The sequence below is a fragment of the Netta rufina genome (genome assembly GCF_964035555.1).
Source record: "Netta rufina genome assembly, chromosome: 11".
Taxonomy (NCBI): Eukaryota; Metazoa; Chordata; class Aves; order Anseriformes; family Anatidae; genus Netta; species Netta rufina.
In genome coordinates this window covers 4269525-4285257 of record NC_140134.1, presented here as the reverse complement: position 1 = coordinate 4285257, position 15733 = coordinate 4269525, and the positions used below count along the sequence as shown (strand labels likewise).

Sequence of the window (15733 nt, the reverse complement as noted above, 5' to 3'; positions counted from 1 at the left end):
TGTGAAGTGCTGCTCTGGGCAAGCGGAAACTCTGAGTTTTTTAAATAGGATTGCACTGGAGGACTTCAGTGGGTCCTTACCCTACCAAGGTAATCACAGTGTGGGCCTACAAAAAGCACCTCCAGGGTTCTGAAACAAAAGTACTGCCAGGAGCGGTGTCCCTTCTCTACCTCGCTGCTGTTGGCCATCTGGGAGGTCGCACCCAGCCCGTGTGTGAGCAGTGTCACAGGGATGCCCCAGACACAGGCAAGAAGTCTTCCAAGGGGCCCTGACTCCCACTGCATGGGGGGGCTTTGCTCTGTCACTAGTGAAGGATGTGGAGGGGAAACCCCTGGAAGCAATACGTCAAATCAGAACAGATCAGAAACGTATCTCAGATTACATCTGCAGTAATGGGAAATCCATATGGAAAATCAAGCTAACTGATAAATATTTGTTAGATACTCATTGAAAATGCCTGCACTGTTTTTGTCACAACATGAAAGTGTGGGTTTCCTGGTCTTATTTAATGGGTGGGAATTGCAGTGCTGACTGAAGGTACATATTTGATCAGATTTGCCTTGGTAAGATGCTGTGGTGAAATGTTTGGCATCTCTCCAAAGAGCTTTAACAAGTGGAAATGTTTTGTCCAAGCCTTGGAATGCATTTTGAATTGCTGTTTGTTTTGGAAATGTCAATGTATGAAGGTCTCAAAACCATTGATTTTTATCTATTTGTTTACCTTTATGCAACTTTAAATGCCTTAAATATAACCTTAACATCGACTTTTCAAATTAAGTAAGGAGAATTGCAGAAATATTAAATACAACTTTCTCATTTTATTAGCATTATTTGGAAGCATTCTGTTTAACACCCAAGTAGTTTTCCACAATTCCTTGGTACGCCTGTTCTGTGAGGTCCAATGCATTCCAGGAGCATCATGCTGTGTGTCATTAACCACTGAGGAAAAAAAACAAATCTTTAGATGTGTCCCACACAGTTCAAAGATAATACCTAATTTAGGACATAGCTAGAAGGGGAAATTGCAGATAGAAGTGTATTGATATTTCGTTGTTGGCACTGTCTCCGTGCAGCCAGTGAGAGGGTGACCATGGGGCTTTACACCAGACACTTCAGGTGTATTTCCCGTTGGTGTGTTTGTCTTCTAGATGTGCTGAGATCATCTAGCAAATCTTGAATTCTGGTCACTCTGAGCAGTCAGAGTTTAGCAGGAGAGAGTACAGTACTGGGATGAGCTGCAGATGGAGGGTGTGAGTTTGCCACAGGCAAGAATGAACTTTATGAATAAATTCATAAGCAATTTTCTTTGGGTTATTTTTGAGTTCTAATAAATGATACTTTTTTCATAATTCACACTCTTATCTTTAGTGACTGGATAAAGTAAAACAGTGAGGAAATTTCAAGAATACCGTGCTAAGGGGAGCCTGTTGCTGTATGTACCCCTATTCAGACACCAAAATGGTGGATGTTCGGTTCTGCTCTGCAAAGTGAGAGTGAAACTGTGTGGATATCTCTTGGGTAACTGTGATTTGCATGCAAAGCTAATCTTTGCTAATTACCTTCCCCAAAAACTTACGCTAAGATCATAGCAATCTGGAATCTTTTGCTCATGTATTTCTGACAAGTGAGAAAGGTCAAACTATGGCTTACGTTGCATTTTTATGGCTTTGATTTTCTCCTGAAGGCTTTTAGAGGAGTCAGTAACTGAGGCTGTAGCCAGTCCTGGTGATGATGCAGCAGAAGGGACTGAGTTTAGCTGCTGGCTCCTGGTTCTGTGAACTTTGCAGCGCTGGCAGGAACAAAAAGCAGTAAAAACTTGCCTGTCACTGAAGTCAGCAGCTATCACAATGAATGCAAACAGGGGGCAAATCTGCTGAGTAAGAAGATGCCTTCCCTAGGTCGTAACTTTAGCGCTCTGAACAGACAAAAAAAGAGCTTAGAAACCACGTTTCCACACTGGCTGCCAGGGTGGTGTAAAATCAGGGGTGAAGCTGAAAGCTTAAATTCTAACAGCAGCTTTTGCTTTGATGCCATCTCCCAAACACATCGCGTGCAGGATGCTGGTACCCTGATTCTCCAGCCCCATGGTTGCAGTTTCGGCTCCCTTTTGGCGAGCTCCCCCGCTCGTGCCCCTGCTGGCACCCAGCGCTGGGGCTGTGGGCGCCGGGCGGGCATCGCCGGGGGCTCCCGGGGCTGCCCCGCGGCACCTGCGGCGGGCACCGCACGCCTGGCGCAGAGCTGCGGGCGGACCCCCGGCCCCGTTTCCAGGTGCTCCGCTGCCCACCGCCCCTCTCTGGGCGCCGACAGGAGCGAGCTCGGGACCCTCGCCCCGCTCCCCCGACGGCGGGCCCGGCCCCAGCGGCCGAGGCGGCGCCCTCGGGGCGCGGACCCGGCCGGGGGGCGGCCGCCCTCGGGTCCCGGCGGGGCAGCTCCGGGGGTCGGCCCGGATGGCGCCGGGCGCCCCTCGCGTGCGGGGCCGGCTCCGGCTCCTGCCCCCGCCCGGCCCGGGGGCATTGTCCGCCGCGGCCCGCCCCGTCCAGCCGCGGCCCTCCCCCGGCCGGCCCCGGCCCTGCCCCTCGCCCCTCGCCTCCCCGAAGGCCAATGGAGACGGGATGCGGAGGGTAGGGCCGGGACGGGCGCGCCGGGGCCGCTCCTTGTCCGCCCCCTGTCTCCTCCCCTCGCCCGCTGACCGGGCTCTCTGGCGGCGGCCGGCGGGGCACGCGAGCCGCGTCCCGCTAAATGGCGCCGCTCCGCCGCCCGCCGCTGCTGCGGGCGCTGCTCCGGGCGCTGCTGCTGCCGCTGCCAGGTGAGTGCGGGCCGGGCCGGGCCGGGTCCGTGCCGCCGCCGCACGTGGCTGCACCGAGCCGGCACCGGCGGCCGCGCGGCTCCGCGCTTTGTTCGCCCCGCGACGGGGCGGGCGGGCAGCGGGGGGGTGCGGGCAGCCCCGCCGGCAGGGGGCGGGAGCGGGCCGCTGGGCACCGGCCCCTGGGCGCCGTTAACCGGCCCTTGGGTGCCGTTAACCGGCCCGGCGCCCCCGAGGGCTGGGCGCTGTGAGGGGCGCTGTGAGGGGCGCCCGGGCAGCGGGGACGGGACGGGAGGAGCGGGGGGGTAAAGGGTAGGTTCCGCTCGCCGGAGTGAGGGGTTTCCTTAACGCTTTCTTGTAAAATTAGCCCTTTACGACGCCCCAGCTCCTGTGACAGGCTTGTAAAATTAGCGAGCGGCTCGGGCGCCCGGCGGGTGCTGGCGGAGCTCTGCCGGCGGACAGGAGTTGGCACCTGCGTGGGGGCACGGCGGGGACCCCAGCACCCCGCTGCCTGCAGCACCCCGCTGCCGAGCCGGGGCTGTGCTGGAGGCACCCGTTCCCACACTCATCCCACACCGGGATGCGTCTGGAAGCCGGAAGGCAAGAGGCTGAGCAGCCTGGACCCCGACGACTTTACTCGGCTGGAAGGCAGTGGTGCAGCTTTCCCAGAGGGGGCCGGGGTGCAGCTGGAAGGGCCGGGAGGTCTCGGAGCCTTTAATAGCAGTAACGGGTCTGCCTCGTGCGTGTGGGATTGCTCACAAGTGCTCTGGGTAACAAGCACGGCCGTACTTACAGTCAAAATCTTTTTCTCTCCCTTAGGAGTGTGGTGCTTTAGTGAACTGTTTTTTGTGAAGGAGCCTCAAGATGTTACGGTCTCAAGGAAGGATCCGGTGGTTTTAGACTGCCAGGCCCGTGGTGAAGCTCCTATAACTATTACGTGGCTGAAAAATGGAGTCAAAGTATCTGAAAATGAAAGGATCTACACTTTATCCAATGGCTCTTTATACATCAGTGAGGTGGAAGGAAAGAAAGGAGAGCTGTCAGATGAAGGATTTTACCAGTGCTTAGCTCTGAACAAGCATGGAGCCATTCTCAGTCAAAAAAGTCACCTTACTCTAGCAAGTAAGTTCCAGCTCTTGTTTGTTAACCTGCTCCCAAGTCTGTGGCAACAGCTCCTGACCAGCACAAAACAACCTATTGTTCTGATGTTTGTGCGCATGAAAAGACAAATCACAAAAGCAAATAGCGAGGCAATTCTGCAAAACACTTGTTTCTTTCTATATGTGTAAACATTATGAACAAATCTTGTCATGCCTCCGTTCAAGTCTGTGATGTGGCCAGAGTGGCAGAGCCACCTGTGAGCCCTCGTGATCGGTGGTGCCGTATGTGGTTCGCTCACCAGAGCAAGCTGTGCTGGTAGAGTGGTTGCAGATGATGCAGAGCCATGCTGCTACCAACCTTCTGGGTCTCATTTCACAAGTCCTGTTCTTGAAACTTTGCAAGGGTTATCTACAAATCTTTTTTTTTTTTTTTTTTCTTGTTCAATAGCCTGATGTTGTGATGAGTAGTGTTGGGGATATCTTGGGGCAGAGTACAATAATAATAGAGATGGCTGTCTTTGGGAGAGGAGAGGGAAAAGGTTTTCAGGGCCATCATGAAGATTAAATCAGAGAATCATTTAGGTTAGAAAAGACCTCTAAGATCATCTGGTCCAACCTTTAGCCTAGTACTGCCAAGCCCACCATTAAACCATGTCCCTAAATTACCAAGTCCTTGCTGTTCTGCTGTCTACCTTCAGCCAGGCGGATGGGTACTGTCCCTTTTGGAACTGCTTCAGGGTTCTGGAACCTGCCATAAGGACCTGTTACCTGGTGCCACTGCTTTAGGGTTCTGGAACCTGCCATAAGGACCTGTTACACAGTGCCACTGGGGGAGTCACACTTGTGGGCACTCCAGGCCCTGCTGCTGCCTGAGTGGTGAGGGAAATTGTTGCGTGTAAGTGCCTTTATGGCTTTAATGGTCTGACCCCAAGCGTGTGTTGCCCTTGGTTTTCCTAGCATCTTTAAACGTATTGAGCAAGAGATGTGCGTTGGGAACTGAATGCCATGCCTTCTTCCAGGACAGTGCAGAGTTTTGCCAGTAGGCTAGGGTCATTTCAAAGAGAGTATAACACAGAGTACACAGTTTGTGTAGTCCTCTCATGTTCCCTCTCTAATAGGACTTAACTGATGAACTTAATCTAATAGGAAAAGGCTCCCTTTGACCTCTTCAACCCTGTTCTTCGTGGCAAGTTGCAGTAAACTGTGGCACTGATACCTCTGTGGAAACTAGGCTTTGGCTGTGAATTGCAAGTTTTTATCAAATTCAATCTGAAATTAATTAGTTAATACAGTTAGTACATTAACAGGCATTAAAAAAGTCTGAATGTTAAACTTTTTTTTTTTTTTTTTTTTTTCCCCCCGTGTGCTTCTGAACTGAATATAAAAGCTGTCCATAAGGTATCTCAGGAAGGTGTGAAATACCTTGTTCAGTGATCTGGAGCTTCGGCATGAAGACCAGCCTGGTGGAAGCAGGTGGCTCCAGGAAAGTTACGAGTTTTCACATGCTGCAAGAGGCTGTGAACTCTCAATTTCTGAAAACTGGCTATTTATTACTTTGTATCATGGCATCTTACTCACTTTAAGGATTAGAGCCTTGGTAGTTCTTGGATACTTTTGACTAAATGATGAAAAATGAAGTATTAATATTGTTGACATTTACATTCACAACGTTAGGTTTCAGAGTGTCAGCACCATTAATAAACAAACTGAAGAAAGCCTTTCTTAAGAGGATAGGAATCTCATTTGTTACAAACATAAAGCAAAGCAGTAGATGATGGATTCAGGGTATAGGACTGAGGGAAAAATTAGGGCAATATTAAATATGAGACATTGCAGGATGAGCTCTGTGTTCTCCATGTGAGAGAGCTTCTGGAATGGTATGGAGCACTGTAGTAGTAGAGCATAGTAATACGTTGGTATGATCTTGTTTTGTTTTTTTTTTTCTTCAGACAGGATTGAACTGCCGTAAATGTTTGTTTCTCACATACACGTCATTTCACCAGAAAGATGGTTTCACTTTGGTTTGTTTTTAAATAATGAAATCTTACCACCAGGGAAGACACACAAGCAAATAGATTGTGTGTTGTGAATGATACTCTTGTTTTGCAGCCTTTTTGCCTTTTTTTTTTTTTCTCCTTCCCGTAAGACTATGACAAAAGGTTTCTTTTTCTTCTTTGAATGCTTAAAAAGGTTTCTTATGGCTGTTGGAGAAAACTAGAAGAGATAGCGGATCTGTAATGGTCACAGTAGGTGATGTTGACTTAGAGATTAAGTGGTTAACTAGTGACCAGACGTGAAATTATTCCATGCAGCAGTTTATTCCTTTTTGTCGTATTCCAATCTGCTGAGTTTCAGAATGTCGTATCTTTACTGTAAAGCTACAAAAAAGGCAATATTTGGTGTCATTACCACTTGTATCACTGACGTCCAGAAAACACATGCAAAATTGCTTTTCTATCTCATTTTCCAGTGGCTCTACTGGCTGTCATGACTTGCAGAGGTTTAAAGGAAATGAAATTTGAAGTTATGGTTTTTTTTTTAGGCTTGTAACTTTTGTTTAGAATCAGTTGTGGTTGCTGCAAAAGCAAATTACCTTGTGGTCAGGCTACAGAAAGAACTATACATATTAAACAGGTGGAGAATAGGCATTAAATGGGCATTCTTTCTTGGGAGGAAAAAAGCAAATGCTCTCTTAGGTCTCTGGTAGCAGCAGGGTGCAAGGATGTTCTTTTACTCTGCCTGATCAGAGATTTTGCTGGTAAGCTTATCTTTTGCTTCAGAATTGTAATGTTTAGTGTTGCATTTGGAAACCAAAAACTTTAATCTGTCCAAGAGTTTAAGATTTGAACACACAAGGAGATCAGGTCTTGGTTTCTAAAGTTAGGAACTGGAAGCTGAAGGTTGCACTCTTGGCAAGAATTCCATTATTCATGTGCAAATTAAGAATTCACAGGGTTAAAAGGTTAGAAACTGGCCAGGATGAGGTTTACCCTTGTGATAAAGAGCAGATGACCCTCATTCATTGGCCAAAGCTTTCATGTAGCTCCTCTGCAAAGTTAGTGATTGCCATGAATTGTTCTTGAGGAATGCAGAAATTCAAATGTGAGCAGGCCTTTCCTTAAGTGTCACTATGGAGCCTTATCTCCCGAGCACATCAGAGTAGGTCTGCAGGGACAGGGTTCCTCCCCAGAGGCCCCAAGGCTTTGCTTTCCTGTTGTTCATCCATGCACAAAAGAATTTGACTAATTTAGGGCTTTTTTTTTTTTTTTTTGTAAGATCCCCCCACTTTTTTAAAGGAAGCTGTGGAGCTGAGGTATTGCTTAGGTAAAACTAAATATTCGTATCGGTACATGCTTATAGTTGCATCCAAAGCTGGCTAGTTGATGTAGGGGGGAGAGAGGGAGGTTCCTGTGCGGGTCTTTGTGAGGCACCATGTAGGGGTAAAATGCTAATAGTGAAGAGTAAACGACTTACACAAAATTCCCCTTATTGCTGCCACTGCTACTAGGAGAGATCTCTCTAAACAGAATATAAAAGTCATGTACAACGTGGAGGAAGTCCAAGCACTTCTGGTACAATTTGAATAATCAGCTAAAAATAAATAAAGTGAGATTTTTGTATTTCTGCAATTTAAATGGTGAATAAAAGTTTAACCACAGTTGACTAAGACTCTGTCCATAAATACAGCTAGACTTGCAGTAAGGTAATGCTGAGGAAAAACGGAGAAAGGGCAATCCTGTTCTGAAGTTAGTAACACAGGCTTTGAGTAGTGATTGGATAGGATGCTCACTGTTTATTTCCTTTTCACAAAAAGTGGAAATTGAAGTCTTAAATGGATGGAAGGGATATATACAGCTGGTAGAAGTATCCCTAGAGAACCCTTTCTCCTCTTGTAACTTGGCTGAATGTCTTACGTGCGAATTACAAGAAACATTAAGCCCATTCTTCGTGAACAGGTTTCTGCATTACACCAGAATGAAAGGTTATTCGAGCAGAGGATTTCTTGGAACATGCTCCTTAAGGAAGCTGTTCGCTTTCGTTACAGTTTGAGAACTGCTGGGCCTAGTCCATGTGGCAGGGAACTGGTAATGTTTTTGTTTTTATATCCTACATCTTTTGCTCTACTTTCAAATATTTGATTACTTAAGAGTGCATCCAGCTGTGCATTATCCTCTGCTATGGCAATCACGCTTTCTTAGTACTAAACCATGCTTGTTCCAGCTGCTTGTTCCCACTTTTGCATTGTGCCCTACTTCCTGTGGGCACAGCTACACGTGTGGCTAACTGAACAGGGAACTGATCAGGGTTAAAATAATAGAATTAAAACAAAAGATGTTTTTTAACCCAAATGAGTTCCCTGATGAGTTTCGTTATGGAGCCCCTTGCACTGATTGTACTGGTGTAACTGAGAGGAGTGTTGTGAAGGTGAAAATCTTGGTGGAGGAATGCTACCAAAGCTTAGATTGCCACAAAAATAAATGTTCTTCAAGTGTGGCCTTTTTGGATTGTGTACAGATGCAGAAACGTTGCCCTTCTGCTATTACTTTTTTAAAAATTAATTTTAGTGCCTTGCCTTAAATGAGGAGGTCAATAGCTGTGGTCTAATGCTTTTCTTTCAGTGTGGAATCTGTCATCTCAGGTATCCTCCAAATGTTTATAGATCTCAAAGGTATGTTTAATTATGTTAAATAGTGATGAAGGGAGAAACAAGTTCTGAGATGGGGGTGGGGAGCAGAAGGGCAGAAGTGTTTTCTGACTGAGATGGAATGAAGTGGCAAATGGCTGCTGTAGACAATAGTCTTGTATTAAAAGAGATAGCAAGGTCTTAATGCTGTAGGACTAGTGTGGTTACAGACAATTTGAGGAAGCGCTTGTTTTAGGTTTTTACAAGTGCTGCCTTATTGCTATTGCTTTGATTTGAGTGCCCTGGGAAGAGAACTGCTTCCTAAGCTGAGTGAATGTGGCTGATCTGCAGTGTATTTCCATTCCAGTATTTAAGGCAGGAGGAAGATGTTTAATGTTTAGTTTTTCTTTGTTTAATGTTTTTTTTTTTTTTTTTTTTTGTCCCATCAATAGGCCCAGCTGTTCAATTGGGAATGCTAGCTGATAACAGTGAAGAAGAGCTGTAGTATTTTTGTACTTTAATTCAGATACACTGAAGAAAAAAAAAAAAAAAAAAAAAAAGAGAGAGAGAGAGAAATTTATCCTTCTTAACTCTTTCTTTTTTAGAAATTTCTTCTAGAACTCCCCCAGACATTTTTTGACCTGGGCTTCTGCAACATATTTACAGAAGAAATTGTCAAGACATAACAAATTGTTACCTTTTTTTTTTTTTTTTTTTTTTTTTATTATTATTCTTTTGCACTAGGGCATTCCTTCTTCTTTCAGCAGAAACTGGTCTGCACGTGTAACAGGTCTTCCACAGGCTAAGGAAGGGGCTTTTACATACTTTCCAGGACAACAAGTATAAGAAACTCTACTTAGCACCTATGAACAGTCTTTGTTTGCGTTACCATGTCAGTAGAGAAGAGAGCTTTTCACAGGTTTCCTCAACGTCTCAGTTTCACATTTGTCAAGCATAATGTCAACCTGAGGCATTTTATGTGCTTGCTGTTCTTCCAAAATAGTGAGGCCAAAGTTATGATGGTTTTTACTGTTTTTTATCACCTTATCTTTATAACATATAAAGTTTTTACCAGCTTCTTTTTTTTAAAGGGAAGCTCAGTCTGACTGGCAGTGGGTTCTGTAGCTAATAAAACCCTCACCTGTGTGAGAAATGTCAAAGGGAAACGTGGTGCCGTGCTGCAAGTTGTTCAGAGCCACGACTAGAGGTGTTCTTACCTGATGCAAATTCTCCATGTGAAGCACGTACTAAACTGTTGAGATTTCTCTTCTTGCAGGGCAGCAAAGGATGCTGTTCTGTTCTTGCAGTGTGGTGCTTCCCCCCACCCCTGCCTTTCTTCTCCCTCCCTCTCTGCATTTCTTGGTGTAGACATTGTTGAAAGGGCATTCAGTAAGGCCCCCTTTTGTCAGCCAGCTCTGATTATCCTAAAGAAAAGGATCTCACTCTGAGCAGTTGTTTGCCTGGAGACTTGTTGTCACGTCTTCACAATTTAACAGCTGTGGCTATTGATGGTGTGCAGGACAACTTAAGACATGACAAAAGAGAGTCTTGGAGGAAGAATTTCTAAGTTACTAATAACTTTCCTACAGATTTGTCCATCGATTGACATATTTGTGTTTCATTTTTGGGTGTTTTGCTCAACGTTTTGTATTTTTCTACATCTCATATCCAAAACTGTGTACATAATCTTTTGTTTAGTTTTTCTTTTTTTTTTTTTTCTTTTTTTTTTTTTTTTTGTCCCATCAATAGGCCCAGCTGTTAAATTGGGATTGATTACTTCCAGTCTTTATAACTAGTAATCACCACCTAAGTGAAAAAGTAATCAACAACGTCAAACCTTCCCATTTTGTTGAGCAAGTGTGCGTTGTATGGTCAACATTAGTTACCAGGGTCAACCTCTACATTGCTTTTAAGCAGCAGAATTTTAAGCAACATCTACATTTTTAAGTTGATTGTCTTGGCAATTGAGTTAGAGGAGAAAAAATCAAACTAGAAGGTCTGTGCTGGGCACTAAGAAATCCATTGTGGGTAGTGTTCAAAGACCTGCATCTGTATTGAAAACATTTTTTTGTTTGTATGGATAAAATTGGTACTGGATGGAGATAAGCATCAGACATGGGAAGGAGATGGGTATGAAACCAATAGAGTGCGGAGGATTTAACTGTGACTTAAGTGATGAAATCATAACCTTCTCTTCTGTGTTGCTTTTTCTGTATGTAAAGATTTGGAGGGAGATGGCCTTCTTTATATTTTAGAGGAAAATGTAAACAAGTAGTACTAGACAGATTTTCTTTGCTGCCTTTTTTTTTTTTTATCTTGATGCTTCCTAAATTTCAGCAGTTATTTATTTATTTACTTATTTTAATGAAATAGGATTTTATCTTCTCGAGGGAGGAAAAGTTTTGTTCTGTTGTTAACAATGTGAACATTCATGAAGGCAAAAAAAAACAACAAACCAAAGTGGCATCTGGATAATACAATTATCATCTCAAGGCCCTGCTTCTCAATTGCCTGTCTCTGTTGGGCTTCTGGAAGGAGGTTTCTGACACATCAGTGCATCTGTAACGCAGGGGAATAGCATCTAGGTATCAGTCCCCCCTACTCCCAGGTGCATGTAGGTCTGCCATATGCTTGTGAAGTTCACTTAGTTTCTTCTCCTTATCAACCCCCCCAGAATGACAATGTACAGTCTTTGTGTTTTAGAGGGTAGAAATTTCAGGGTGTCTGAGTCTTTCTGTGCCACTGTTATACTACCAGCTCTTAACATCCTGCTAGAGTCAGGGGATGCCCGAGTTTGGCTGATAGGAAAAATCAGTGTGTTTTTCAGTAGTTGTTGAGGAAGTGATGTTCTCTTCTAGCTTGGATGTTTCACTGTAGCAACTGCGATAGCAACTTGTGAGGATCTTCTTGTTCACTACGTGTCAGAGCAGTAGAATGCAACATGAGAAATGAAATACTGAAAACCAACATGTTATAAAAGATGCTGACAAGTTTTATAGCTAAAGCTGTTACTAGAATTTAGTCATTACTTTGAGGCAAAAGTTGCAAAGTACCAGGATACTACTTCACCATCTCTGGAAGGGCTGCTAGGAATGAGTGTCTTAAGTACTGGGGGGGGAGAAAGTTGGCCAGGAGTGGAGTTTAGTCTTTTGTAGACTTGGTTCTTGGGTTTACATGTGTATAAACTAATTTATTCTGACTAATGTAACAATATACATATATTCCCATAAGTTATTTGAAAATGATCTTAAAAAGTTGTTTCTGCACATAGAAAATGCTTTGAGGAAAGACAAGACTTCTGGAATATGAAACAAGTGGAATGAGTGATGCACTGATAGAGATGTCCTAGCAAAATTGAAAACGGACAAGAATGTTCATTACAGAAATAGAAAATGAGTAGGAACCTCATTAAGTGGAGTTTCTGGCAGTCATGGGCATGGAGGCTGGTGAGGCTCGCAGAATGCGTGATGCACTCGGTCCCAGCCCCACTCCTTTTGGAAACCTGTCTTTGACTATCTAAAAACTCATGAGCATGTACAGGAAACAACCAGGTCATGTAATTTGACCTTGTATAGCATATATGAAGGAATTGCTTCTATACACAATGAAAAAGAAAACAAACAAACAAAAACCCCCCACACAAAGCCAAACCAACCAAACAGAACACTGGAAAATTGAAAATCCAAAGACCAGGTGGTAGAGACAAAGGTACTCTTTTTTGAAAAAAAAGTGCAAAAAATGATTAGTAATCTGCAAGTGTGGAAACCCTGTGTTTAGATACCTCAGGAAACGCTGAGGTATGGCCATTTTTAAGGGATGTTGCTGCAGAAGAAAATACAGGTGAGCCATCTGCTCAGTCAGGTCAGTAGTAAAAAAACAAAACCAAAAGAACTCAGCAGTCATTTCCATAGAAAGCATAGAAAGTAATGATCATCACTTTTCCTCTCAAGACCTTACAGTTCTACTTTGACTTCTATTTTATCATTTTTTTTCAGTAGTAGAATGCTACTGAGCAAATTATGTCTCCAGCCTTTGCCAAGTGACTACCATTAGAGCCCCTGTGAAGTTCTCTTGGACAGCAAGAAATAAGATTTCCATTGTTTGTGAATTATGAATGAATTCTGTTGTGAAAAGCACAAATCTAACTGGAGGAGAGGGTCTTGATATACCTTCTCATCTGTAAAATCTTCAGAAGAAAACTTTCTACCTAGAATCAATATAATGGGCCTGGTGGTAGGATGGGTTTTGTCTCAAAACCCTGCAGTTCATCAAATCAGTATTTAGACGGGGAATGTCTTTGCCAAGCCTGTGCTTAAGTAGATGTTACCTAGTCCACTAGTCTCAGAACAGGCTAAAATTGTGATTTTGAATTTGAAAATAGCAATGTTTTCCTTTATCCTAGAAGTATGTGTAATGGAAATTAGCTGTTGTTCCATTCTGAAGTTATTTGAATGTGAGAGTCAGTTTTGAAAGAAATTATCACCAAGTTGACCAGTGGGAAGGGACTCACAAAAGTTACTACAGGCATTAAACATGTCTTCTGGTGTTCTTTTAATACATAGCTAGGGGGCAGTTAAACTAAGTCTTTGCAGCTTGTGATTTGTATCTTGGATCCACTGATGCCTGCATGTTAGAAGCTGGAGGAGATTTTGTGAACAGCAGCAACTCTTTAACTTCAGACTGATTTTTTTTTTTTTTTTTGTTTAAGCATCTTTAGATATGATTCCTGTTCATATTGACTGATTACATTGTCTGTTCTCATTTCATTAGGTCAGAATTTCTTGTGCAAAACCCACCTGTCCTTATGGTATCATAAATTAATAGAATTATAGAAGAAAAAATGCTGGATTCTTAATTGATCTGTAATTTTACGACATGTGTAACAGTTAATCTGGAGATACCCTGGTAGATATCTACGGCTTACTTCTCAAGTCTTACATTACACTAAATATCTTTCTGAATTTTCTAGGTGAGGGTTTTGAGTTATTTATATAGATACATGTATAACTCCCATTTGAGCCATGTCAGGTTAAAGAGAAAAAAACACAAGAGAATAGGACTGGAAAAAGAATCTGTTCTTTTGTATCCCCTCAACCTCTGCAGTATTAATTTCTCACGTGAAGTAGCGATGATCAGTTGCCTTTTCTTACACCAACATCACCAAGGCCATCTATCCGCCTGTCACAGACTGGCTTGTTGTTTTTTTAAGCTGTATTGTGATGCACTCACTTCTGCACACCTTAACGTAACTTGGACAGGAGAAGCATTGAATACAAAAGCTTTTCATTTGTTTGTTGATTGTTCTAATATTCACATTTTTCTCTGCATTTGTGTCCAGTGTTCCCACCCTTTTCTAATTCTCATGTGTCACAGGCAGTTTTTGCTGCATGTATTTTTTTTTTTTTTTAATATGCTATGTTTTTGCTTTGGACTTGCAAAACTGCTTCTGCTAATCCCCTCCTCCTCCTTATTCCTGTCTGGTGGCTGGAAGGAGGTACTGTTTTCCAGTGGAGCTTATTTTCACAGCTGTGGCAAAGGAGGGAAGTGTCATAAGATACTTAAAGGTCAATTTTGAGCCCAAATTTAGATGAGGTAAAAATGATTGGACAGAAGCGTAATATCTTGTCTCAAGTGGTCTGGCTGTCATTTCAAAATCAGATAATAAGTATGATTAAGAAAAAGCTGTTTTGATAGCCTTTACAATAGACAATAACAAGGGGACAGTGTTACCTGGTATTGGTTTTTGTTCCATGTTTTGTTACAACTGGAAGTTATCAAATAAGCCATCATGTTTTCAAGGAAACTTTAAAATGAGACTCAACGTCTTTGAACACGCAGAAGAGTTCTAAATAATTTCTTGCTTTCTCTTGCTAGTACAATCTTGAACATATTAATAATTGTTTGGGTAATTTATCAGCAGATTAACTAGTGTAAATTGTTAAATTACCATGTCACTGTCTACACTGAGATTCTAGTAAACCTCTAATAACTCTAACATGTGCCTCAGGCAGAGCTGTGCATTATGTATGCTCTTTGTAACGAGAATTCATTGACTTTATGAAGCCATTGACAGACATTTATCATTTTGTTCATTAAACTTGTCTGTGACATCCGGCAAATTGATGTTAACTGGAAATATTCTCCAGGAGTTCTGGCACGACTCTGTCATTTTGCCTGAGGAAAGAGAAACTTTGCATGTGGTGTGTCCCAAATTACAAGGGTGAAACTTCCTTCCCCTTCACCGTCCCCCCAAAGTGTAAATGAGCACATGACAATCTTTTTTTTTTCCCATCTTCCTTTTAGTGCTCCTTTATGCAAACAGCCCTGTGACCCACAGTTTACAAGCAGATTTATCATTGATCTTCTGTAGAGGTTGAAACTGGATACTGCTTTTATTAGTTCAGCCAGTCCGTGCCATGAGGGCAGCTCAATTTTATCACGACTGAGCTGTATACAGCATATGTGGCGTAATACAAATCTGCAGTGCTCTGTGCACTGTGGCTCATGCATCCGGTACATCTAAGTCTGTAGTCTGGTGAATCACTCTATGTGTTCTCAAAATTAATGTTTTGTTTATTTAAGAAGTGGATATGGTGCAAGGATTTTTGTTTGTTTTTCATTTTTGAAACATAATTTTTGTTGTTCCTTCCAGCTGGTAAACTTTTTTTTCTCCTTGTTTTAAGGCTGTGAACCTTATTTCTAGCAATAATTATTTTCTAGTATTTGGGATTCTTGGCTATGATAAACACTAGAAGAGGTAAGCATTGGTACGGTGTGCAGTGCATGGAATTTTTGGTAATACTGATTGGAGTTTGTGACATGCCCAGCACATGGCATTTAGTACTTGTTTTTAATGGTCATCACCTTCACATGATATTGCTTATTGCTGATTCACATAAAACATATGGTAGATGACCAAATGCTTTGTTGAAAAGCTTCATAATATATGTTGTAGGGTAGTGATTCATTTGGTCTTTTGAAATTACAGTGTTTGGAATGATATCTTATTCGTTCTGCTCTTGAGCACCTGGTGTGAAAAATATGTGCTTTTAACACCTGCCTGTGTTTGATTCCTGTGGATAGCTATCTCCAGCAATGGTAGAGGTTGTTAATAGGATATCTGCCCACCTGCTAGTGTTCCTGTTGTGCTACCTGGATCCAGTTGTATCTGGGATTTTTCAGAGCAGGAATGAATGTGCTAACAAT

The 15733-nt window shown here is 43.0% G+C and overlaps 1 protein-coding gene across 1 annotated transcript in view; it reads left to right on the top strand.

Annotated features, from left to right (window-relative positions):
• Nucleotides 1-2739: 2739 nt before the first annotated feature.
• The window catches only part of PRTG (protogenin), a gene marked incomplete at both ends in the record, with an annotated part of 78950 nt that continues 65956 nt past the window's right edge, over nucleotides 2740-15733 (top strand). Inside the window, 2 exons of the mRNA XM_084293652.1 lie at nucleotides 2740-2806; nucleotides 3623-3925. Coding sequence (XP_084149778.1) covers nucleotides 2740-2806; nucleotides 3623-3925 — 370 coding nt within the window. The remainder of the gene's footprint in view (nucleotides 2807-3622; nucleotides 3926-15733) is intronic.